The sequence below is a fragment of the Argentina silus genome, assembly GCF_951799395.1.
Source record: "Argentina silus genome assembly, chromosome: 15".
NCBI classification, from domain to species: domain Eukaryota; kingdom Metazoa; phylum Chordata; class Actinopteri; order Argentiniformes; family Argentinidae; genus Argentina; species Argentina silus.
In genome coordinates this window covers 19,541,730-19,561,376 of record NC_139669.1, presented here as the reverse complement: position 1 = coordinate 19,561,376, position 19,647 = coordinate 19,541,730, and the positions used below count along the sequence as shown (strand labels likewise).

Sequence of the window (19,647 nt, the reverse complement as noted above, 5' to 3'; positions counted from 1 at the left end):
AGCTAGTTAGAACTGTAACGGTTTAGCAGATCTTATGAAAAGAAGAGCAGTTTTTACGTCGTTGAAGGAGAAAAAGGTTGCTGTCTGGTGACTCTGGCACCAGAGAGATCAAGTGAGCGACGGTTGACACGCGGCGTGCCTCCCCATGTGCCTCCCTACCCAGAACCCTTTCCCCGTCCCCCTGTGGAGGTCCCTCAGGAGGAGCCCATGCAGTTGGGGGCAGCGCACCTCTCGAAGGTCACCTCTCTGAGCGAGGGGCGCTGCCTGTACTGCGGCCGGTCAGGTCACCGCTGTGCTGCCTGCCCGGAGAAATCGGGAAACGGAGGGTCCCGCTAGTATCTGGAGGGGTGCTGGCGGGACGGGATCCACCCTCCATTCCTGGAGATTCCCGGACCTTTCTCCGGGTCGCAGTGCAGTGGGGCTCCGACCCACAGAGGGTCCTCGCCCTGGTCGACTCTGGAGCAGCGGGGAACCTGATGGACACAAGCCTGGCGGCTGGATGGGGAGTCCCGCTCATCCAGCTAGCGGAGCCCATTCCGGTCCGGGCTCTGGACGGTCGGCCCCTGGGAGCTGGCCTGATTACACAGCGCACTATCCCTGTGCGCCTCCAGGTCGAGGCTCATTTTTTCATCATTGAGGCTCCTGACTGCCCCCTCGTCCTGCATCACCCCTGACTGGCTTCCAGCAACCCCCGGATTAACTGGGCCACCAGGCAGGTTGTTCTGGGGGTAGGTTCAACCGTCCACACATGTCCATCCAGTCCCCTTACTCCCATTCCCCGCCCACTGCCACCTACCTCCCCTGTGCCCGACCTGACCGGTGTTCCCCCGGAGTATTGGGACCTGGCAGAGGTCTTTAGTAAGTCACGGGCCAAGAGCCTGCCGCCCCACAGGTCCTACGACTGCGCTATCGACCTTCTGCCAGGTTCCATGCCTCCTAGGGGTCACTTGTTCTCCCTGTCCCGACCAGAGACATTGGCCATGAAGGAGTACATCGAGGAGGCGCTCGCCGCGGGACATATCCGACCTTCCACGTCCCCGGCGGGTGCAGGGTTCTTCTTTGTGGCCAAGAAGGACGGGGACAGCGGCCCTGCATTGATTACCGGGGCCTGAACGACGTGACAGTGAAGAATCGCTATCCACTCCCCCTGATGACATCAGCCTTCGAATCCCTGCAGCAGGCCCGGGTCTTCACCAAGCTGGACCTACGTAACGCCTACAACCTGGTGAGGATCCGGGAGGGGGATGAGTGGAAGACGCATTTCAACACACCGAGGGGCCACTACTATCGGGTCATGCCCTTCGGATTGGGCAACGCCCCGGCGGTCTTCCAGGCATTGGTCAACGACGTCCTTCGGGACCTCCTGGATCTGTCCTTATTTTTTCTAAGGACCTGGCCCAACATAGGCTGCACTTTCACCAGGTTCTACAACGCCTTCTCCGCCACCAGCTTGTGAAGGCAGAGAAGTGCGTTTTTCACCAGGAGACCGGCTCCTTCCTGGGATTTATCGTTTCCAGGGGGGAGTTGCGTATGGACCCTGCCAAGGTCAAGGCAGTGTTGGACTGGCCCCAGCCCTCCTCCCTGAAACAGCTACAACGTTTCCTGGGTTTTGCCAATTTTTATAGGCGGTTCATCCGGGGGTTTAGTGCCCTGGCCGCTCCCTTGACCGTCCTCACCCAGTCCAGCCGCCCTCAATTCGCTTGGTCCCCCGAGGCGGAGAACGCCTTTGTCACACTCAAGCGGCGCTTCACCTCCGCCCTGGTCCTTGGGCATCCTGCGGTTAAGCTGGCGTTGGAGGAGTGGAGGCGCTGGCTGGAGGGCGCCGTCCAGCCGTTTGAAGTGTGGACGGACCATAAGAATCTGGAGTACATCCGGGGGGACTCCCGTCAGGCGAGGTGGGCGCTGTTCTTCACTAGGTTCACCTTCACCATCTCCTATCTTCCAGGGGCGAATAACACCAAACCTGACGCCCTCTCCCGTCAGTTCGTCCCGGTGGACCTGGTGGAGACCCCCGACCTCATCATTCCGGAGGCTCTCATCCTCGCCTCTGTGTCCTGGGACATAGAGCAGGTGGTCAGGACGGCCCTGGGGCGGGAGCCCGTCCCCGGGGGGGGTCCGCCGGGGAGACTCTACGTCCCCAAGGCTGCGTGCGCATGGCTGCTCCTCTGGGCGCATGCATCCTCCCTCACGGGTCACCCAGGGGCCGCCAGGACCTTGGAATTCATCCGGAGGAGGTTCTGGTGGCCCACGGCAGAGGGGGATACGCGTGCCGTCTGGCCCCGGCGGGTCTCCTCCGGCCCCTTCCCATTCCCAAGCGCCCCTGGTCCCACATTTCTTTGGATTTTATATCGGGCCTTCCCCCCTCCGACGGGTTCACCACTATCCTGGTGGTGGGGGACCGGTTCTCCAAGGCGGCCCACTTCATCCCCCTTCCCAAGCTGCCCTCGGCCCAGGAGACCGCGGACCTGATGGTGCAGCACATCTTCAGGATCCACGGTCTCCCCCAGGATGTGGTGTCGGATCGGGGTCCCCAGTTTGCCTCCAGGTTCTGGAAGGCGTTCGCCACCAGCCTCGGCGCCTCCGTCAGCCTCTCTTCCGGATTCCATCCTCAGTCCAACGGGCAGACGGAGCGCGTCAACCAGGACCTGGAGGGTGTGCTGAGGTGCTACGTCTCCGGGAACCCTGCGACCTGGAGCCGGCGACTGGCAAGGGCCGAGTACGCCCACAACACCCTCCTTTGCTCCTCCACTGGTCTGTCCCCCTTCCAGTGCCAGTATGGCTACCAACCCCCCCTGTTCACTGAGCAAGAGGAGGAAGCAGAGGTGCCTTCGGTCCAGGCCCAAGTCAGTCAGTGTCGCAGAACCTGGAGACGGGTGCGGGCGGCGCTCAAGAGGGCTTCGGCCAAGTCCCAGCTCCAGGCCAACCGCAAGCGTCGCCCGGCCCTGGTCTTCCGCCCGGGCCAGAAGGTGTGGCTCTCGACCCGGGACCTTCCCCTCCGGGTCGAGTCCCGGAAACTGTCCCCCCGCTTCGTGGGTCCCTTTCAGGTCATTAGGCGGGTGAACCTGGTCTCCTACAAGCTGCGACTCCCCCTCTCCTTTCATGTCTCTCTCCTCAAGCCCGTTATCTCCTGCCCCCTGGCCCCCCATCCCCGCCCTGCTCCCCACCTCGTCTCGTCGGAGGACAGCCGGCGTACACAGTAGACCGGATTTTGGGGTGTAGAAGGGTGGGGAGGGGTCTGCAGTACCTGGTAGATTGGGAGGGGTATGGCCCAGAAGAACGGACTTAGGTGCCCCGGCGGAGTATACTGGACCCCACCTTGATTACTGACTTCCGCCGCCTGCATCCTGGGGCACCCAAGTAACGGCTGGTGCTGTTCGTCGGGGGGGGGGGGGGGGGGTACTGTCACGCCTGAGGTTGTTGTCTGGTGACTCTGGCGCCCTCCTGAGCGGTACGGGGCCAGTGGCCTCCCAATCTACCCAGATTCGTTTCACCTGTGTGTTCTGTCCCGTTTGCTATATCTAGCCTGTGTGTTCCCCATGTCCTTGTCAGAGATTCTCCCCGTCTGTTCGTGTTTACCCTGTCTGCCTGTGAGTACCTATGTTATTGGAGCTTGGTTTTCTCCACTTTTATTTTACCCTTTTCTCCCAGTGTTTGTTTGTGCATCCTGCCCCGACTATTCTTTATTAAAGAGATAAGTTCTTGTATTTACGTATATCGTCTGAGTATTTCTCCGCACTTGGGTCCACCGCATCTGCATTGCTAACATTACAAGAAACCCATTCCACGGTGTTAGATGAAGTTGCGTGGAAAAGGGACCTGGGGGTGAAATTTACTTTTGTCATGGGCAAAAAATTCAAAAGGGGGGACGATATTATTTAAAAACAACCTTGAACCCATTGTGTTCAAACTGTTCAAATATATCTGCTAGATAGGTGGATACTCTTCAAGATGCTATTGGACGATAAACAGATTTGGCTTGTTAATCTATATGGTCCAAATAATGGTGATCCACACTTCTTTGAGAATATCGATAACAATCTATTGATTTTACAAGCAACAAATTATCTAATGCAAATAACATGGTTAATGTACTGTACAGAAAATGCAATTCTACAGTGATAGTGTAAAAACATGACATTTGATTAAAATCCATAATCATCTTGTCATTAAAAATGTTATTTGCATTGTACTATAGTCCTATATCTATGAATTAATATGTATATTGCAAAAGCCTACTCATTTTGACAATAATGATCAATGCGAAACATGTTGTGCAACAATATTTTAATATTTGAGTCAGTGACAAAAAGCTGAGCTGAATGAAGAGGAAACTGTATAGTTATATAGAATAACCTTAATTGCTAAGTTCTTGGATACAGATATAGAAATGTTTACTAACTAATGGAATTATTTTTAATGATTGAAGAAAACAACAACAACGACCATAACAAGAGATTATATTTGGGGAGTTTATTTCAGTCTACATGTTGTGTTGACCAGATTTTACATAATGCAAAGATAAAGGGCAGATATAAAAATAGCTTAATTCTTTTACAACCAAATACACAACCGAATAAACGAACTAAAAAAATCAAACCAATGCTGTGATACTCATGTAATAATAAGACAAACCAAACTTTACTCAGACAATATGTCACCCATGGATGGTACTGTATTTATCCCCTTGAAAAGAGAAACTGAAACATTATCTGCAAAAGAAATACACGTGTAGTGTAGCAGAGAATCATCAGTTTGCTAAAGCCTCAGAAGTGAAGGTAATGTACCATGCACTTTGCTGCATATGTCCAACATTAAGTGCAAGGACAGGACAAATATAGTGATATCATACCACATCCTAGTTTCAAAATACTGCATATAAAACACTGTCAATCAAAATACTACAAGTGGTGCAACTGCCATGGTCATACAATAATAGCATATCAATGTGGTATAATGGAACTCAGTGTGACAATTTGACTTATGAATTCCATACACCAGTCATGTGCTCTTGACATTGGTATACACATTAAACATTAAATATAGGATTGACAGCTTGAAACAGTGCACCATATAGAAAGACTTCAGAGACACAGGAAAATAAGAGTATTTAAGCACCAAGCAGACAATCCTTGAGAGGAGAATCCAGACGATTGTAAAGAAATATGCAATGATGACTGCAAAACCATCAAATGAAAATAACTTCCCTAATCTGTCTCTCATGATGTGATAATATATAAAAACAAACAGGTATTGTTAAATCAACCAACAATGAAGTGAGGGTGTAAAAAAGTGAATCAACACAATTATTGTTAAATCAATGACTTTTTGGTACATATTTTGGTACATTTTTGTTTCATATACCACACCTTAGACCTCATTTGACTAACCTCAATAGTAAACAAACAATAACATTTTAAGTCAGCAGCAAGAACTCATACCGTCTTCAGAAAACCTGGTAACAGTAATTCATCGCAATAGGTCTTCAGCTAAGGTTAAGAGATAATATTTCAATATACTTCAATACTGTACTGTCAACACTGTCAGAAAATACTATGTGATACTTTTTTTCATGTATTAATAAAAGCTTTATTAATCAAAAAAATGTCAACTTCACTGATGGAATACTGCATATGTGCGAATACTGCAAATGGCTCCTTCAATTCTGACATTGAATCTAACACAACAATCTCAGTAAGCATCTGTATATCATACAAACATGGCCATGCACAGGAATGCAAATGTAACTTCACTAGAATAAAAGAAAACAACACACTAGTCATTACTGCCAGTCGTGTTAGCCTCAAAGAAATATACATATGGGTGGTTTGTGTACATGGAGAAAATGCCTCAGTAACTTACTGACTTTGTGTGCTGATATGAGTGACACCCCAAATTAAGAGGCTTTCGTAATGCTAAATTATGTTATGCCGTGTTGATCATGCACTTTATTGACTGGAACACACAAGAAAAAAAAGAGCAAAATAATAAATCATCATACTTTGTATCAAATAAACATCTCAGCATATCAATGGGGAACATTGTTGCCCTCGCTCCTGCTGTGTCAGTGGCCCAGAACCAACTGAGACAGATGAAAAACCTTGTCTATCTCAACAACCGATGGGTGTGGTATCTCCTCAGGTGAAAGTGGAAATGTAGTGTTCTCTGTCGCTCCCTCCTGGTGGGTTTTCGTAACGCAGCATCCGCTTCTGCATGGCAAGGACCTGTTCCATCACTCTCTCCACTGCACAGAGGCTGTCCTCTGTGCTCTCTGTCTGTCTTTCTCCAGCTCCTCTCTGTGTCCCCCCAGGCCTGCGCTTCCCTTAGGGCTGAGAGAGACGCTTACGTTTGAGCTTCTGTCTCACCATCTCCTCCTTTCAAAAACAGAGAGAGGAGAAGAGAGCACTGACCCACACTCCTCTATCCACCACACCAGATCTGTCCGTCCTGGGGGGTGAGCACACACCACTGAAGTGCCACTTCCATGCAGCATTCATGACCAGGCAACATGGCAGACTCCGTTAGTAAGGCAGTAACAACATGTCTGTCCGTTAGGTCAGGAGTCTGTCTGCCACTTTATTTCTCTCCTTTAGATGCTGCTCAAAGATGGCCACCCTCAACCATCACTGACTACCAAATACATATGTGTAAGTTTATGTGTAAAAACTTTTTTTTTAAAAAGAGAAAAAGTATTTGTTATATTCCGGCTTGATAAAACTGATGAGTCAGAATAACGTCCATGATATATAAAAAAAAAAAAAAAAAAAACTCAATATATTATATAAAACGTTTCAAAGTTTAAAATAGGCAAAAAGAGGAAAAAAGCGATGTCGTTTTCAGTTGCAAAATATACCATATCAATATGTACAGATGCCATGCTTCATGTTAGTCATCACTGCAAGAGAAGAAAAGCAGTATTAGTATGGCAACAGGTCCAGAACTAACCCAGAGATACTACTGAAGTCAGAGGATTCACTACAACCTTTTACTGCATGCTGTATTCTCTATCCTATCAGAAGAAAGTCATGATGCTCTGTTAATCTTTAGTTCACTACAATCAACAACACATGTGCTTTTGATTGAGGATGGGAGTACTATACTGTAGGCCTACTCCCATCACCATGCATGGTGTTGACACACACACACGCATACGCACGCACGCACCCACCACACACACACATACACTGATTGTTATAATCTGACATCACCCACCTTGTGCCAACAGCCTGGTATGGGCAGCCCATCCTGCCCCTGAGGAGAAGAGAAGAGAGGAGTGGAGAGGTGGTTAGTGGTTCGAGAGGCACAACAGGTTCATGTCACATAAAGTGAACAGAAAGTACTGAACCACAATCACATGCAAGTCAAACATTCAGCAAAACAACACCACTTAACACTACACACACACACCACATGACATAACACAACACTAAGCAGTTTTTCTTATTTTTACTTCCTAACCCTAACTCGAACCCTAACCCAGGAAAAGTCCACTAAACTACAAAACAAACGGACCATCCTGCCTGCTAATGCTAAAACGTAGCGTTATTTAACTATTTTCATCAGATTAAAACACCTAGGCAATTTGGGAACCAGATGAAGACAGCATACAGATAATTAGAGAAATACACAATTTGAGAAATACACAGTGCAGGAGAGAAGGGGGAGCAGGTAGATGCACATGTAAGAGAGAGGAGAGAAAGGAGAGGTAGAAACAGGCAGAGATACTGTACCAAAGGACAGGGGGCCTGAGGGCCAGAGGGAGAGAGAGGAGGAGGGGGAAGGGCGGACTGCCTCCCCTCCTCAGAGTTGCCTTTACCCACATCAGAACCCTGTCAGCAAGAGCCAGCCCACTGTTATACATACACTAGTACAACAGCACGCACACACGCACACACATGCACGCGCACACGCACACACACACACACACACGCACACACACACACACACACACACACACACACACACACACACACACACACACACACACACACACACACACAAAAACACACACACAAAAACACACACTCTCTCACAGTCTCTTATAAAAGATTCACTGACACTAATATAAAGCATAGTAGAAAATCATAGTAATAGAGGTGAAAGTGAAAGACAAAATCTGTGAAATGTCAGGTATCCACAACAGTTCTGAACTTGAAATACTGTATATAATTATAGTGTGATATTTTCATTCAATCCATCAAATGGATCAGATGTGGATGTGTGAGTCCATGTGTGAGAGGCTGAAGGTGACGTACCACAGGACAGGGCTGGTCCAGGCCCGGGGGTCCTTGCTCTCCCTTATGGCCCTTCAGACCTCTCTTCCCCACCGTCCCCCTGTCACCCTGGGATAGAAGGACAGGGTCACACTCTGTCACCTCCACACCGCTGGCATAGCCGTCACAGGCTAAATCAGTCACAGCAGTAAGCATGGGCAGTACTCACCAGGGATGGAATTTAAGGATGTTGGGCACTGGCTAGCTGGGTTAGTACACTGCAATTTCTACTAGCCTGGGTGACATTCTACAAGCCTACTGTCCAAAGCATTAAACGGCTAAAGCAAAAATATTATTCTATATATAATATTTCGATGAATATCTGATCTGCTACAGTTTTTATTTCCCATAAATGTACAGTGACATAACCGCGACTATTCAGTTATGACTAATTAGCTGTTCTTTTTGCAATTAGAACAAATACAATTTGAAATTTCACTGACCCCCAAAAAAAAGAAAAAAAAAAAGAATCTTAATTTCCATCCCTGATACTCACCATCCAGTAACAATAACAATCACCTTGTACTACCATGCAGTCACCATAGTTCATGTGTGTTATTCTTGTCTAGAACATGTCTGTAACTGTTGTGTACTGTGTCATGGCTTTGATGGTATGTGTAGACCCCAGGAAATGTAGCTGCTGCATGCTAACAGCTAACAGGGATCCTGATAAACTGAACCAAAATAGTAACCAAAGACTCATCAGATGTACATACAGCAGTGGAGGCTGGAGAAGGTAGAACATCGGAGGACGGCCTCATTGTAATGCATGGGTATCAAATACACGTTAGACACAGTTCTTCATTCAATGCCATGCATTACAATGAGCCCGTCCTCCGATTTCTACGTCCACCGGCCTCCCCTGACATACAGGCCCAGCGTCTTCTAACCACACAGGTACAGTGAAGTGCACTGTCAGTCAAACAGTGCAGTGGAAGCTGACGGAGGTAGAAATCAGAGGACGGGCTCATTGAACCATACTATTGCTGGCTCACCTTGTCTCCTTTGTCTCCCCGGTCACCCTTCTCCCCAATCAGGCCTGGGAAACCCTGTAGAGGAAGGAGGAGTGTGTCAGGAGGATATCAGGAGCTGGACCGGACCGGGCTGGCTCGGACATTGTCAGCAACTAATGGCGGATGCGTAACTAGGCCAGCTCAGTACAGTTTAGCTCGGTTCCACTCCACAATGTGAATTGGGGCTCAGTGCTACATGAAGTATGTTATTGTCACACAGATACAATCAAAGGTCCAATACTCACATCTAACCCAGGCTCTCCTGACTTCCCCTGCAGACAGACACATACAGACGCATTATACCTCAGAAACTGTACATCTTGTGACAATAGCCTAACATTGTGAGGAATATGATGATGATGATGATGGTGTCACTCACCTTCTCTCCTTTGGTGCCTGGGAGTCCGACCATTCCTGTAGAGCCGGGAGGACCCTGAGGACCGTCCAATCCCTGTTCAGGATGACAGACATCATCATCACCACACTCTCCTCCCACCTCCTCATCATCATCATCGTCACCACTCAACAATGACTACTCCTACTGTACCTCCTACAGCCACCAATACAGCCACCAGTAAAGCCACCAGTATAACCACCAGTACCTACTTCTGTCACGGTTCCGTCTGTCCCCCAGAGACTATTGGCTCACAGGTGTTGCCAGTTACTAATTAGGACCCTTCCCTTTAAGAAGTGTGTCTTCTGTTATTTCCTTTGTCTTGGCTTGAAATCTCTAACGTTATGCTCCAGCTTCTCAAGCCCTCCATAGTTTATTCCTTTATCGTTATTCTCGTTATTCTTTTGTTTGTTCCTGTGGATTACGAGTAAAGTGGCCTATTTGCCTTTTATCTGCATTCCTTCGTCTGGTCTCCTCTCTGCTCCTGGGTCCTACACCACAAAACCTCACAAGTACAGCCACCAGTTCCTCCTACAGCCACCAGTACAGTCACCAGTACAGTCCAGGACTCACCCTGGATCCAGGATGTCCACTGTCCCCTTGCTCCCCCTTGGCTCCCTCTCCAGGCTCTCCCTGTAGGATAGGAACACATGGTCACTCCTTTAGCTCTTACCTCCACCACCACGTGTTTGACACCATTCCTCATTCCATCCCATGCATTACAATGAGCCCCATCCTGTGATTTCTAGCTCCACCAGCCTTCCCGGACGCACAGACACATCACTACCGACCCACAGCTTCACGGTCTTACCTTAGGGCCAGGAATTCCAAGATGACCCTGAAACACACACAGAGAGATTGTGGATGGTAAGTATATGATGGGTACATGTGCATGGCTGAGAGTCCTCTCTTACTGTTGATAAGACCACCACTCACCATGTACCCCTGGGGTCCAGGGGGTCCCGGGGGGCCAGGCGGGCCGGGCTGAGAAATTGTCTGGACCTGAGAACCATCCAGAAGAACATGGGTCATACACACACTCACAGAGATGGAGGAATAAGTAGCACAGTGGCTTTGTTCCTCCACCGGCTTGTTGTGTGCAATGCAGGTGAGGAACACAAACAGGTCCATGTGAGAGTGTGTGATCACACACCTGTGTTTTAGTTGTTTTTATTCGCACACAGACAATAATATAAAAGTACAACATAAGGTCAAACACAAGGTACGTGCAGGAAGGTTAGGAAACCCAGAATGGGCTTAAAAAGGTAGCTACAGTTCCCTGACCCTGCTCCAAAACATACAGCATGTTCACACAACAATAAACACATTGTGTCTGTTCTGCTGACCATGTTGTCTTCCAGTCTGGATTCTCCCTTCTCTCCTTTCTGTCCATCCGTTCCCTGAGATAGAGACAGAGATAGATAGGGGTATAATACAACTTCTACAATTCCTTCATGTCATGCACACCAGGTCGTCCATGGTAACAAAAGGCAGGTTTATTGTACGCTCCCTCCTACATACACACCTCTGTCCCCTAGTGGTTGAGGTATAGCAACACAAGCAGATACTGAACTGACAGCCAAGTCTACTATCAACACAGTGCTATCTGAGAATGTCTGTCTTTCTCTACTTACAGCAAACCCAGAGAGACCCATCTCTCCTTTCTCTCCCCTCTCTCCGGTTGTCCCTGTGTACCCCATGTCTCCCTTCGGACCCTACAAAGAGAGATTGTCAATCACCAATGGTGAGAGGTTCTTTACTGTCATAAATGCAGTCATGTTATCAAACATTCAAACATGAAACGACATTTCTCTAACACTGTTGCTCCTTTACCTTCTCCCCATCCACTCCTGATGGGCCAGGCAAGCCTAGCTCTCCCTGGTGGAAGGAAACAGAAACGCCATATGAAGCCTGCTTTCAAAGAATAGGGGCCAGGTATACTGGTCATTTTTCAGAACGATAGGTTGGGTCATTACGGTCAACAGTTTTACGTTTGGAGAGGGAGAGATGGGCTCCTACCTTTTCTCCCTGAGGACCTGGGGGTCCTTGTTGACCAGGGGGGCCCTAGAGAGAGAGAGAGAGAGAGAGAGAGAGAGAGAGAGAGAGAGAGAGAGAGAGAGAGAGAGAGGGAGAGAGAGAGAGACAGACAGACAATGGTTATGAAGACCAAACAACATTTGTAAATCTGTATCTAGAATCCATAGAACTCCAATCCATTTCACAAAGTCATATGTGCATCTGTCATTGCATTTGTCTTCATCAGGCAGAGTCATACAGCTGCAGTCTCCCTCGTAGAGCAGCTCACCTCAGACACTGAGAGAGTCAGTGTAATGTATGTGTTAACCTTGGAAACACTGTGGGATTCAAGAGGCCTGTGTTGGGCTAACAAGGAACATTGTGGCTGATTTCACAATCCAGCCTTGTCAGTAAACACACTGTGATTATACCCTCTCTCTCTCTGTTTGCTGATGAGGACCAGCTTTGTTATGTATGCTTTGTTACTAATAGGCCTGAAAATTGCGAATGCCAAAAGTAAAATATCAAATTATGCCGTTCACGATACACAATACCCTGGCATTTTACCACATGACATTTCCCATATTGTTGCCCCTGAGTTTTGAGTCTGGTGGACTTTATTAAGAGACCTTGAGTCTGAGCGAACGGTATGGAAAATGAGCAGAGCATCACAAAGACCAGGAGACTGGGCCCACCATCCCACGCCAAACTACACCCCTAGCAACAGACCAAAGCACACCCCTAGCAACAGACCAAAAGCTTTCACATGCATGTCTAAGCAGAGTAGAGAATTCATTACATCCTGCCCCCCGACTAACCACAGACTTCATGGGGCTGGCCTCTTTGGGCAGGAGGATGGAACCACTGAACCTACATCCTCACTGCAGCAGGGCTGTTTTGTACGTTTAGACTGACCCTAGGGCTTGGGCTAATACATGGTTTCATGTTGGATTGTATGGATCCCTTGCTGGTTTCTGTGGTGGTTAGAGATGAGTGACAAGTCCCTGACATCACGCCCCCCTGGTCTTCTCCGACCACAAAGCAGCAGTTGTAACACGACCCTCTGGAGCGCAGCCGTCTTGAAGCAATAAAAGAAAAGGAGAAAATCATATTCATTCCCAGAGGTGTACATGCAGATTTCTCCTTTCCCCCCTTCCAGGTTTTTGTTTTCTGTTTCGGAGAAACTATGGCAACGGAAAAAGGTTTACAAACAACTTTTGTTTTCAAGTTGCTCCATTATCTCAACTCAAGTGATGGCCACCCACGAAGAAAATTTGAAAACCCCCAAAAAACAAACAGATAAATCCTGCAAAGCGCAGCATGGTGTCTATCCAAACCATTGCCCAAAGATTCCAATGGATCAAGACAAGATGGCATATTATAAAGCCAGTGAAACAAATCAAAACATAAACGGGGTGGGCCAGCGTTGACCTTCTCTGGGTTGGACTCTCGCTAAACCTCATTGGATGTCGAGAAACAGATCCAGATTGGGATCAGACCAGTGATTAAGATGTGAGCCATGTTTAGGCCGCTTCACATGAAACCTTCTAACGTAGCGTTGCATGCCTGGGTCTCCTCTAGCCTGGTCCCCAGAGAGCCCTGTACATGGTGTGTTTTAATCAAATACACTCCAGTAAGGAGATAGGATCTGTTACTCGTATGTAGCGTGTCTACACGGGACACAGGGTGGTAGAGTCAATGGGACCAGTGTATGAGGCAATGGGTTTGTGTCGAGACGGAGACAAGAGTGTCAAAGTCCCCCCCCCCCCCCCCCACACCCCCACCCCCTTTCCCTATTCTGTGTGTCTCCGCTGATTGCACAACACATATGGATAGAGGGTACAATTACAATTCTCTCAGACCAAGCAAAATCACGCCACCCCAAAGAGCAAGTTAATCTCAAGCCGCATATCCTGTCAGGCAATAGCAACACAGCATGAAAAACACATTCTAAAATGCAACAATGAAGGATGTTGTTTTCTGCGTGATTTAGAATGTCACTTTAGGCTGCAGCATATAACATAAGACGGACCGAAACAGCTGTCATCTGTTTATTGTGGCTCAGTGTTGCTTCCTGTATGTATATGTATGAGAGGACTGCTGGTAGAGAGGGAGAGAGTCTAGTTACATGTTTCTGGCTAGTTGTTGGTTGTGGGTGATGGAGTGACATTTAATACAACTGATGAATACTGGGGGAAGGAGAGTAGTCATAAGAGAATCAAACTCACACACACAGCACAGGGAATATTATGGCTGGTCTTGGAGGGGTTACACACACTGTGTATGGGTGTGTGTGTGTGTGTGTGTGTACATGTGTGTGTGGGTGCGTGCATGTGTGTGTGTGGGTGCGTGCATGTGTGTGTGTGTGTGCTTGCATGTGTGTGTGTGTGTGTGGTGCGTGCGTGTGTGTGTGTGCGTTCACACGTGCGTGCGTGCGTGTGTGTGTGTGCATGTTATGAAATCAGTCACAGATCACTACCATAAAGCCATGCATTGACAGCGGTTTACCGAGATACTGATGGTGTGAATAGCCTGTCAGGGAAGAACATGTGTGTGTTAAGCCTCTTCACACACTTCCATGGTCTAATACAATATCTGACCATCAGGAATGGAGTGAATGACATTTCAAATCAGTCAGGAATGAAACTCAAAATCTTGGAATGATGAAATCAGTGTGATCAGAGATGGGAGAGGGTTCCCAGCTAGGATGGGGCTCTGGACACTCACCTGGAACGCCTCCAGCAGCTTCCCATTAAAGTCTATGACCTCCGTCGAGCCTGGAGCCCCCTTTTCACCAGAGTAACCCTGGGAGGGAGAGAGATAGAAAGAGAGAGAGAGAGAGAGAGAGAGAGAGAAACTCCATATGTGTGATGACGCATCAACTGATAAGTACCTCATGTACAGTAAGTACAGGTGTAAAGTCTTGGCGGTTGGTGGTTAGACATACCATTTCTCCTTGGTGTCCTTGCTCTCCAATGTCGCCTTTGTCACCCTAAAACAGAGACAGAAAAGCTGTCATCCATAACGTCACCAGTAGGGGGAGTTGTTAGGCATGACACACAGCAGAGTCCCAGCAAACCTCCTACCAAGTGATAATATTGACGATAAATCACAGCCAAAAAACAGGTATTATTGCTTGATTATTACATTATTGCATTATTGCGGTTACACAACACATCTGAAAATTGTGACAACAACAATTCTTTAAATATTTATTTTGTGATAGGATTCTGCCATGTGCTGAGAAATATAGCTAAGTACAAATGTTGTCAAGGGAACTTACTGCGGCACAGGAATATCATAACAGGTGATTGAATATGATTATCGTTATCAAATCACGCTTTTGAACACCTCCCGGGCAATTGCAATGCTTGTTTTCATCAACCCATTGTATCTTTGGGGATAAGCGGAGAACATTCTCTGTCTCCTACCTTGAACCCTGGGAGGCCGTCCAGCCCTCTCTCACCCTTCTCTCCAGCTCCCGGCTCGCCCTGAAAACACACACAGAACACACACACACACAATCTAGGCATGAGGACGCATACAGAGGCTTTACAGTACCATCTCTGGAGGGGGGGTACTGTATGTTTTCAGTCTGTTTCTGCCTGAGTGTTGTACAGTATGTGTGAATTGCATCTGTGACTTTGTTTTATTCCTGAAAATCCAAAAAAATAAAAATGGTTAACAATAGCATCTCTAGCTGCAGGGCGATAGTTCTAGTCATCCATTCATTGGGATGGAGGGTGGTGCCAGAGAACAACTGGAGAGCAGGATTATCACTCTGGAACATTCCAGACCTCTCCATCCCTGGCCTGTTAGTACACACACTCTACAGACCTCTCAGCATCTGTGGTCTCTGCAGGCTTTAAATGTGCAGTGACATCAATACTTCACTGAGGGAGAGGGGTTAGCATGAGGTCCGCAGTCCCTCAGACCAGAGAAGAAGGGAGGAAGAAAGAGAGATATGGAGAAAGAGAGATATGGAGAAAGAGAGACATGGAGAGACATGGTTCAAACAATAGAGATGAATGTGTTAGATGTCTTTCACAAGGACCTGGTCCGGAGTGATAAACTCCTCAAAGGAATGAAAAGGGAGGGTTATAAGAGGAATGGACAGAAAGAGAGGAGGAAAACACAGCTAGTCTGACAGAGAGATTCAAAAGAGAGAGAGAGAGAGAGAGAGAGAGAGAGAGAGAGAGAGAGAGAGAGTTTTAGGGTTGAGAAAGACCCTAAGGATGTCATGAGGAAAGAAGTGGCTTGTGTTAGCATCACTCCATAGAAATGACAGTAAACAGAGCGAGCTCTGTTGTTAGCGTTAGCACCATCTTCTGACCTTTGACCCTGCGGGGCCCTGTGGTCCTGTGTACCCCGGCTCACCATCTTCTCCCTGTCAGCACACAGGGGTCACCAAAGGTCAACACACAGAGAAAACAAACAAACAAACAAACAAACAAACAAACAAACAAACATGTAAACAAACATCTTTACTGCCCTCCTACAGTAGGCATAGGCAGACACACACTGTGTTGTGTGTGTGTGTGTGTGTGTGTGTGTGCACGCGCGTGTGTCTGTGTGTGTGTGTGTGTGTGCGCGTGCTTGTGTGTGCGTGTGTGTGTGTGTGTGCCTGCGTGTGTGTGTGTGTGTGTGTGTGTGACATTAAATGACCAAACATCTTACCGGCTTTCCAGGTAAGCCGTGGGGTCCCTATGAAAGACAAACAGATATGATTGGTCCAATATATTGATCTAAACACACTCATTGAAAGCAGAGGGCCAAACCACCAGTCTGTATACAGACCTCCAACACTATGAGCTTCTGTAGCAGGGGAGGCTGGTGGAGGTAGAAATCGGAGGACGGGCTCCTACTCGTGGATGGAACGGAATAAGGAAGGGTATCGAACATGTTTTGTTTGATACGTGTTTGATGCCGTTCCTCATTCCATTCCACCCAGGACGAGGAGCCCGTCCTCCGATTTCTACCTCCACCAGCCTCCCCTGTTCTGTAGTGTAGTACCAGTAGGACTAACCAATACCATGTGACTGACACACTCACCTCTACGCCGTCGCGACCAGGGAAACCCTGTGGAGAACAGAGCAGAGAGTCACTCATCACACTGGAGCAGGGCCATGAAGGGGTGTAATCTGAGGAGCTGCCACTAGACGGCAGTGTCCCGTCAGATTGCATAGAGGCCATGCCTGCTGTGTCTGTGTGTGTCTGTGTGTGTGTGTGTGTGGAGCCTGAAGAGCGGAACAGTTGCGAGGTTGGGCAATGCTCGAGATATTGACCTCTACTTATCATGAGAGTAGTGTGTGTGTGTGTGTGTGTGGAGCCTGAAGAGCGGAACAGTTGCGAGGTTGGGTAATGCTCGAGATATTGACCTCTACTTATCATGAGAGTAGTGTGTGTGTGTGTGTGTGTGTGTGTGTGTGTTTGCGTGTGTGTGTGTGTGAGATAAGCAACGTTTTTGTGCCGTGAGCCCTGGGCCCCTTAAGCACACACCAAGTTTATTCTGTTTCCACGTTTTGGCTGTTATCCATCAGGGAAACTATATATGTGTACGTGTACGTGTACATGTACGTGTACGTGTGTGTGTGTGTGTGTGTGTGTGTGTGTGTTTGTATGTGTGTGTGCCTCGACAGGCACATGTACAGTACAGTGTGTGAGTGTGAGTGTGTGTGTGTGTCTGTGTGCCTCGACAGGCACATGTACAGTACAGTGTGTGAGTGTGAATTTGTGTGTGTGTGTGTGTGTGTGTGTGTGTGTGTGCCAGGTACATTATGTGTTTGATGCAGAAACATCTGCAGTGAAGTCATCCAGAGAGAGAGAGGCCCAGAGAGGAGTTCTGAAGGGAGGCCGGCTCTGGTGTAAGCAGACTCCGAGATACAAGCCTCTCTTTGTCTCTCCAGGCTGTTGTGTGTCTATGATTCATCTACGTCCTCAAGTACGCACTTCTGTACTGTAAAACATGTTCTCATAAAGAAGAGGCTATTACCCTCTTTGTCTCTCGTAATATTAAAGTATATCTGTGGTAACAACTCGAGAACAGATCCATCTGGTTTCCTTCATCTCTCTCAAAACACACACACATACACACAAACACGCACGTACGTAGCAGCGCGCGCACACAGCATCAGTTTGATCTCACACACACATAGACTGACAGACAGACACACACACACACACACACACACACACACGCGCACATGCACACCCACGCACGCATGCACACCACACACACACACACACACACACACACACACACACACACACACACACACACACACACACACACACACACACATCCACACACATCCTCTCCCACTTTTCTCTGCCCTTATCCCTCTCTCTAAATGACCATCCTCTCTGAAGCCATGAGGCATCCTTGTACCCTCTCTCTCTCTCTCTCTCTCTCTCACGACGAGAGTCTCTCTCTCTCTCTCTCTCTCTCTCTCTCTCTCACGACGAGAGTCTCTCTCCCTCTCTGCTTTTCTCACACTCCCATAACATCTGCCTCCAACATGGCCAGGCCTCTGTTCCACGCTGTGTTGTTTTGTTGATTCACTTTCTGCTGCCGTCCCTTAAATCAATTCAGAAAAGCAACATTCAAAGAGGACTAGAAAGGCGACCCCAACCCCCCCCCCCCCCGCCCTGCCCCTCTCCCCCCCACCACCCCTCACCCCCCTTCTCCTTCCTCTCCTCTTGCCCTCCGTAAACGTCATTTTTCACTCTAATGCGCCGAACAGCGCATTAATTCCTCTGATTGGATAGACACCTCTACTACCCCCCCTCCCCCCCCCCCCCCCCTCCTCCTCTGCCGTATTGGCCTGGGCTCTAGGCCGCCACTGCAGAGGAACTAACCTCTGGACAGGGACCGTTAATCCAGAGGAACACTGGACGCCCCGGGCCAGGCCAGAGAGCTATTGTTTAGAAACTGCATCTGAACCCCCTCCAGAGTGCCATATCTGTTACAGGGGCACACAGAGGCGGGGGCAGGGGGGGGCGGGGGGGTCTGGGGGTAGGGGGTAGGCGGGGGGGGGCACTTTGTGGCCTTCTCTTACACAAACCAGATGAGGCTAGGAGTGAAGCTGCTATTCTGGGATCTTTTAGGTAAGCCGCAGTGTGCTGGCAGACCTTGTAGACTGTTCACTGCACTCAAATTAGACCCCTTTCCCCACGTCGTGAGGTGGCGCGCGTGCACACACACACACACACACACACACACACACACACACACACACACACACACTCGCGCACACACACACTCGCGCACACACACACTCGCAAGGAGAATAGAGCAACCAAGACCGGAACAACAGCATTACCTGTATGAGTGTGTGTATATACGGGAGCATATTCATTAGTGTATTTGTGTGTTTGTGTTTGTGTGCATGTGTTAATGTGTGGTGTGCATGTGTGTCTGTGTGTGTGTGTGTGTTTGTGTGTGTGTGTGTGTGTGTGTGTTAATGCGTGGTGTGTGTGTGTGTGTGTGTGTGTGTGTGTGTGTGTCTGTAGGGTCAGGCTGTTACCTGTTCTCCTGCAGGACCGCGGGGGCCGTCCTTCCCTGTGTTCCCAGGGGGGCCTCGAGGGCCGGGCGACCCGGGGGGTCCGGAGGGTCCGGGGGGGCCAGCCTGCCCCTGGTCACCCTGCAGGACAACAGAGGGATGACAGAGGGATGAGAGAGGGAACCAACATGGAGGGAAACCACACACAAGCAGAGACACACAAAAAAGACAAAGCCAGTTGGTAACACAAACAAACACTAACACACCCAGGCTAACACACACACACACACACACACACACACACACACACACACACACACACACACACACACACACACACACATGCTCACAGGCAAGAAACCGTGAAATGTTGAAGTGTTGAATGTTTCTCTGTGGTTCTTTAAACCACACCATGAATCACCTCACATGAGTCTTTTACCAGTGAAATGTAT

At 48.5% G+C, this 19,647-nt stretch overlaps 1 protein-coding gene across 1 annotated transcript in view; it reads right to left on the bottom strand.

Moving 5' to 3' along the window:
* Positions 1 to 6,320: 6,320 nt before the first annotated feature.
* The window catches only part of LOC310816121 (uncharacterized protein), a gene marked incomplete at its 3' end in the record, with an annotated part of 30,849 nt that continues 17,522 nt past the window's right edge, over positions 6,321 to 19,647 (bottom strand). The window contains exons 6-26 of the mRNA XM_083686126.1: positions 19,220 to 19,336; positions 16,746 to 16,772; positions 16,371 to 16,397; positions 16,027 to 16,080; positions 15,125 to 15,184; positions 14,641 to 14,685; positions 14,421 to 14,498; positions 11,697 to 11,741; positions 11,511 to 11,555; positions 11,312 to 11,392; positions 11,024 to 11,077; positions 10,614 to 10,679; positions 10,489 to 10,515; positions 10,251 to 10,310; positions 9,663 to 9,734; positions 9,529 to 9,555; positions 9,266 to 9,319; positions 8,253 to 8,339; positions 7,728 to 7,826; positions 7,210 to 7,248; positions 6,321 to 6,371 (exon numbers count right to left, since the gene is read on the bottom strand). Of these exons, the coding sequence (XP_083542252.1) occupies positions 6,321 to 6,371; positions 7,210 to 7,248; positions 7,728 to 7,826; positions 8,253 to 8,339; positions 9,266 to 9,319; positions 9,529 to 9,555; positions 9,663 to 9,734; positions 10,251 to 10,310; positions 10,489 to 10,515; positions 10,614 to 10,679; positions 11,024 to 11,077; positions 11,312 to 11,392; positions 11,511 to 11,555; positions 11,697 to 11,741; positions 14,421 to 14,498; positions 14,641 to 14,685; positions 15,125 to 15,184; positions 16,027 to 16,080; positions 16,371 to 16,397; positions 16,746 to 16,772; positions 19,220 to 19,336 (1,215 nt within the window). The remainder of the gene's footprint in view (positions 6,372 to 7,209; positions 7,249 to 7,727; positions 7,827 to 8,252; positions 8,340 to 9,265; positions 9,320 to 9,528; positions 9,556 to 9,662; positions 9,735 to 10,250; positions 10,311 to 10,488; positions 10,516 to 10,613; positions 10,680 to 11,023; positions 11,078 to 11,311; positions 11,393 to 11,510; positions 11,556 to 11,696; positions 11,742 to 14,420; positions 14,499 to 14,640; positions 14,686 to 15,124; positions 15,185 to 16,026; positions 16,081 to 16,370; positions 16,398 to 16,745; positions 16,773 to 19,219; positions 19,337 to 19,647) is intronic.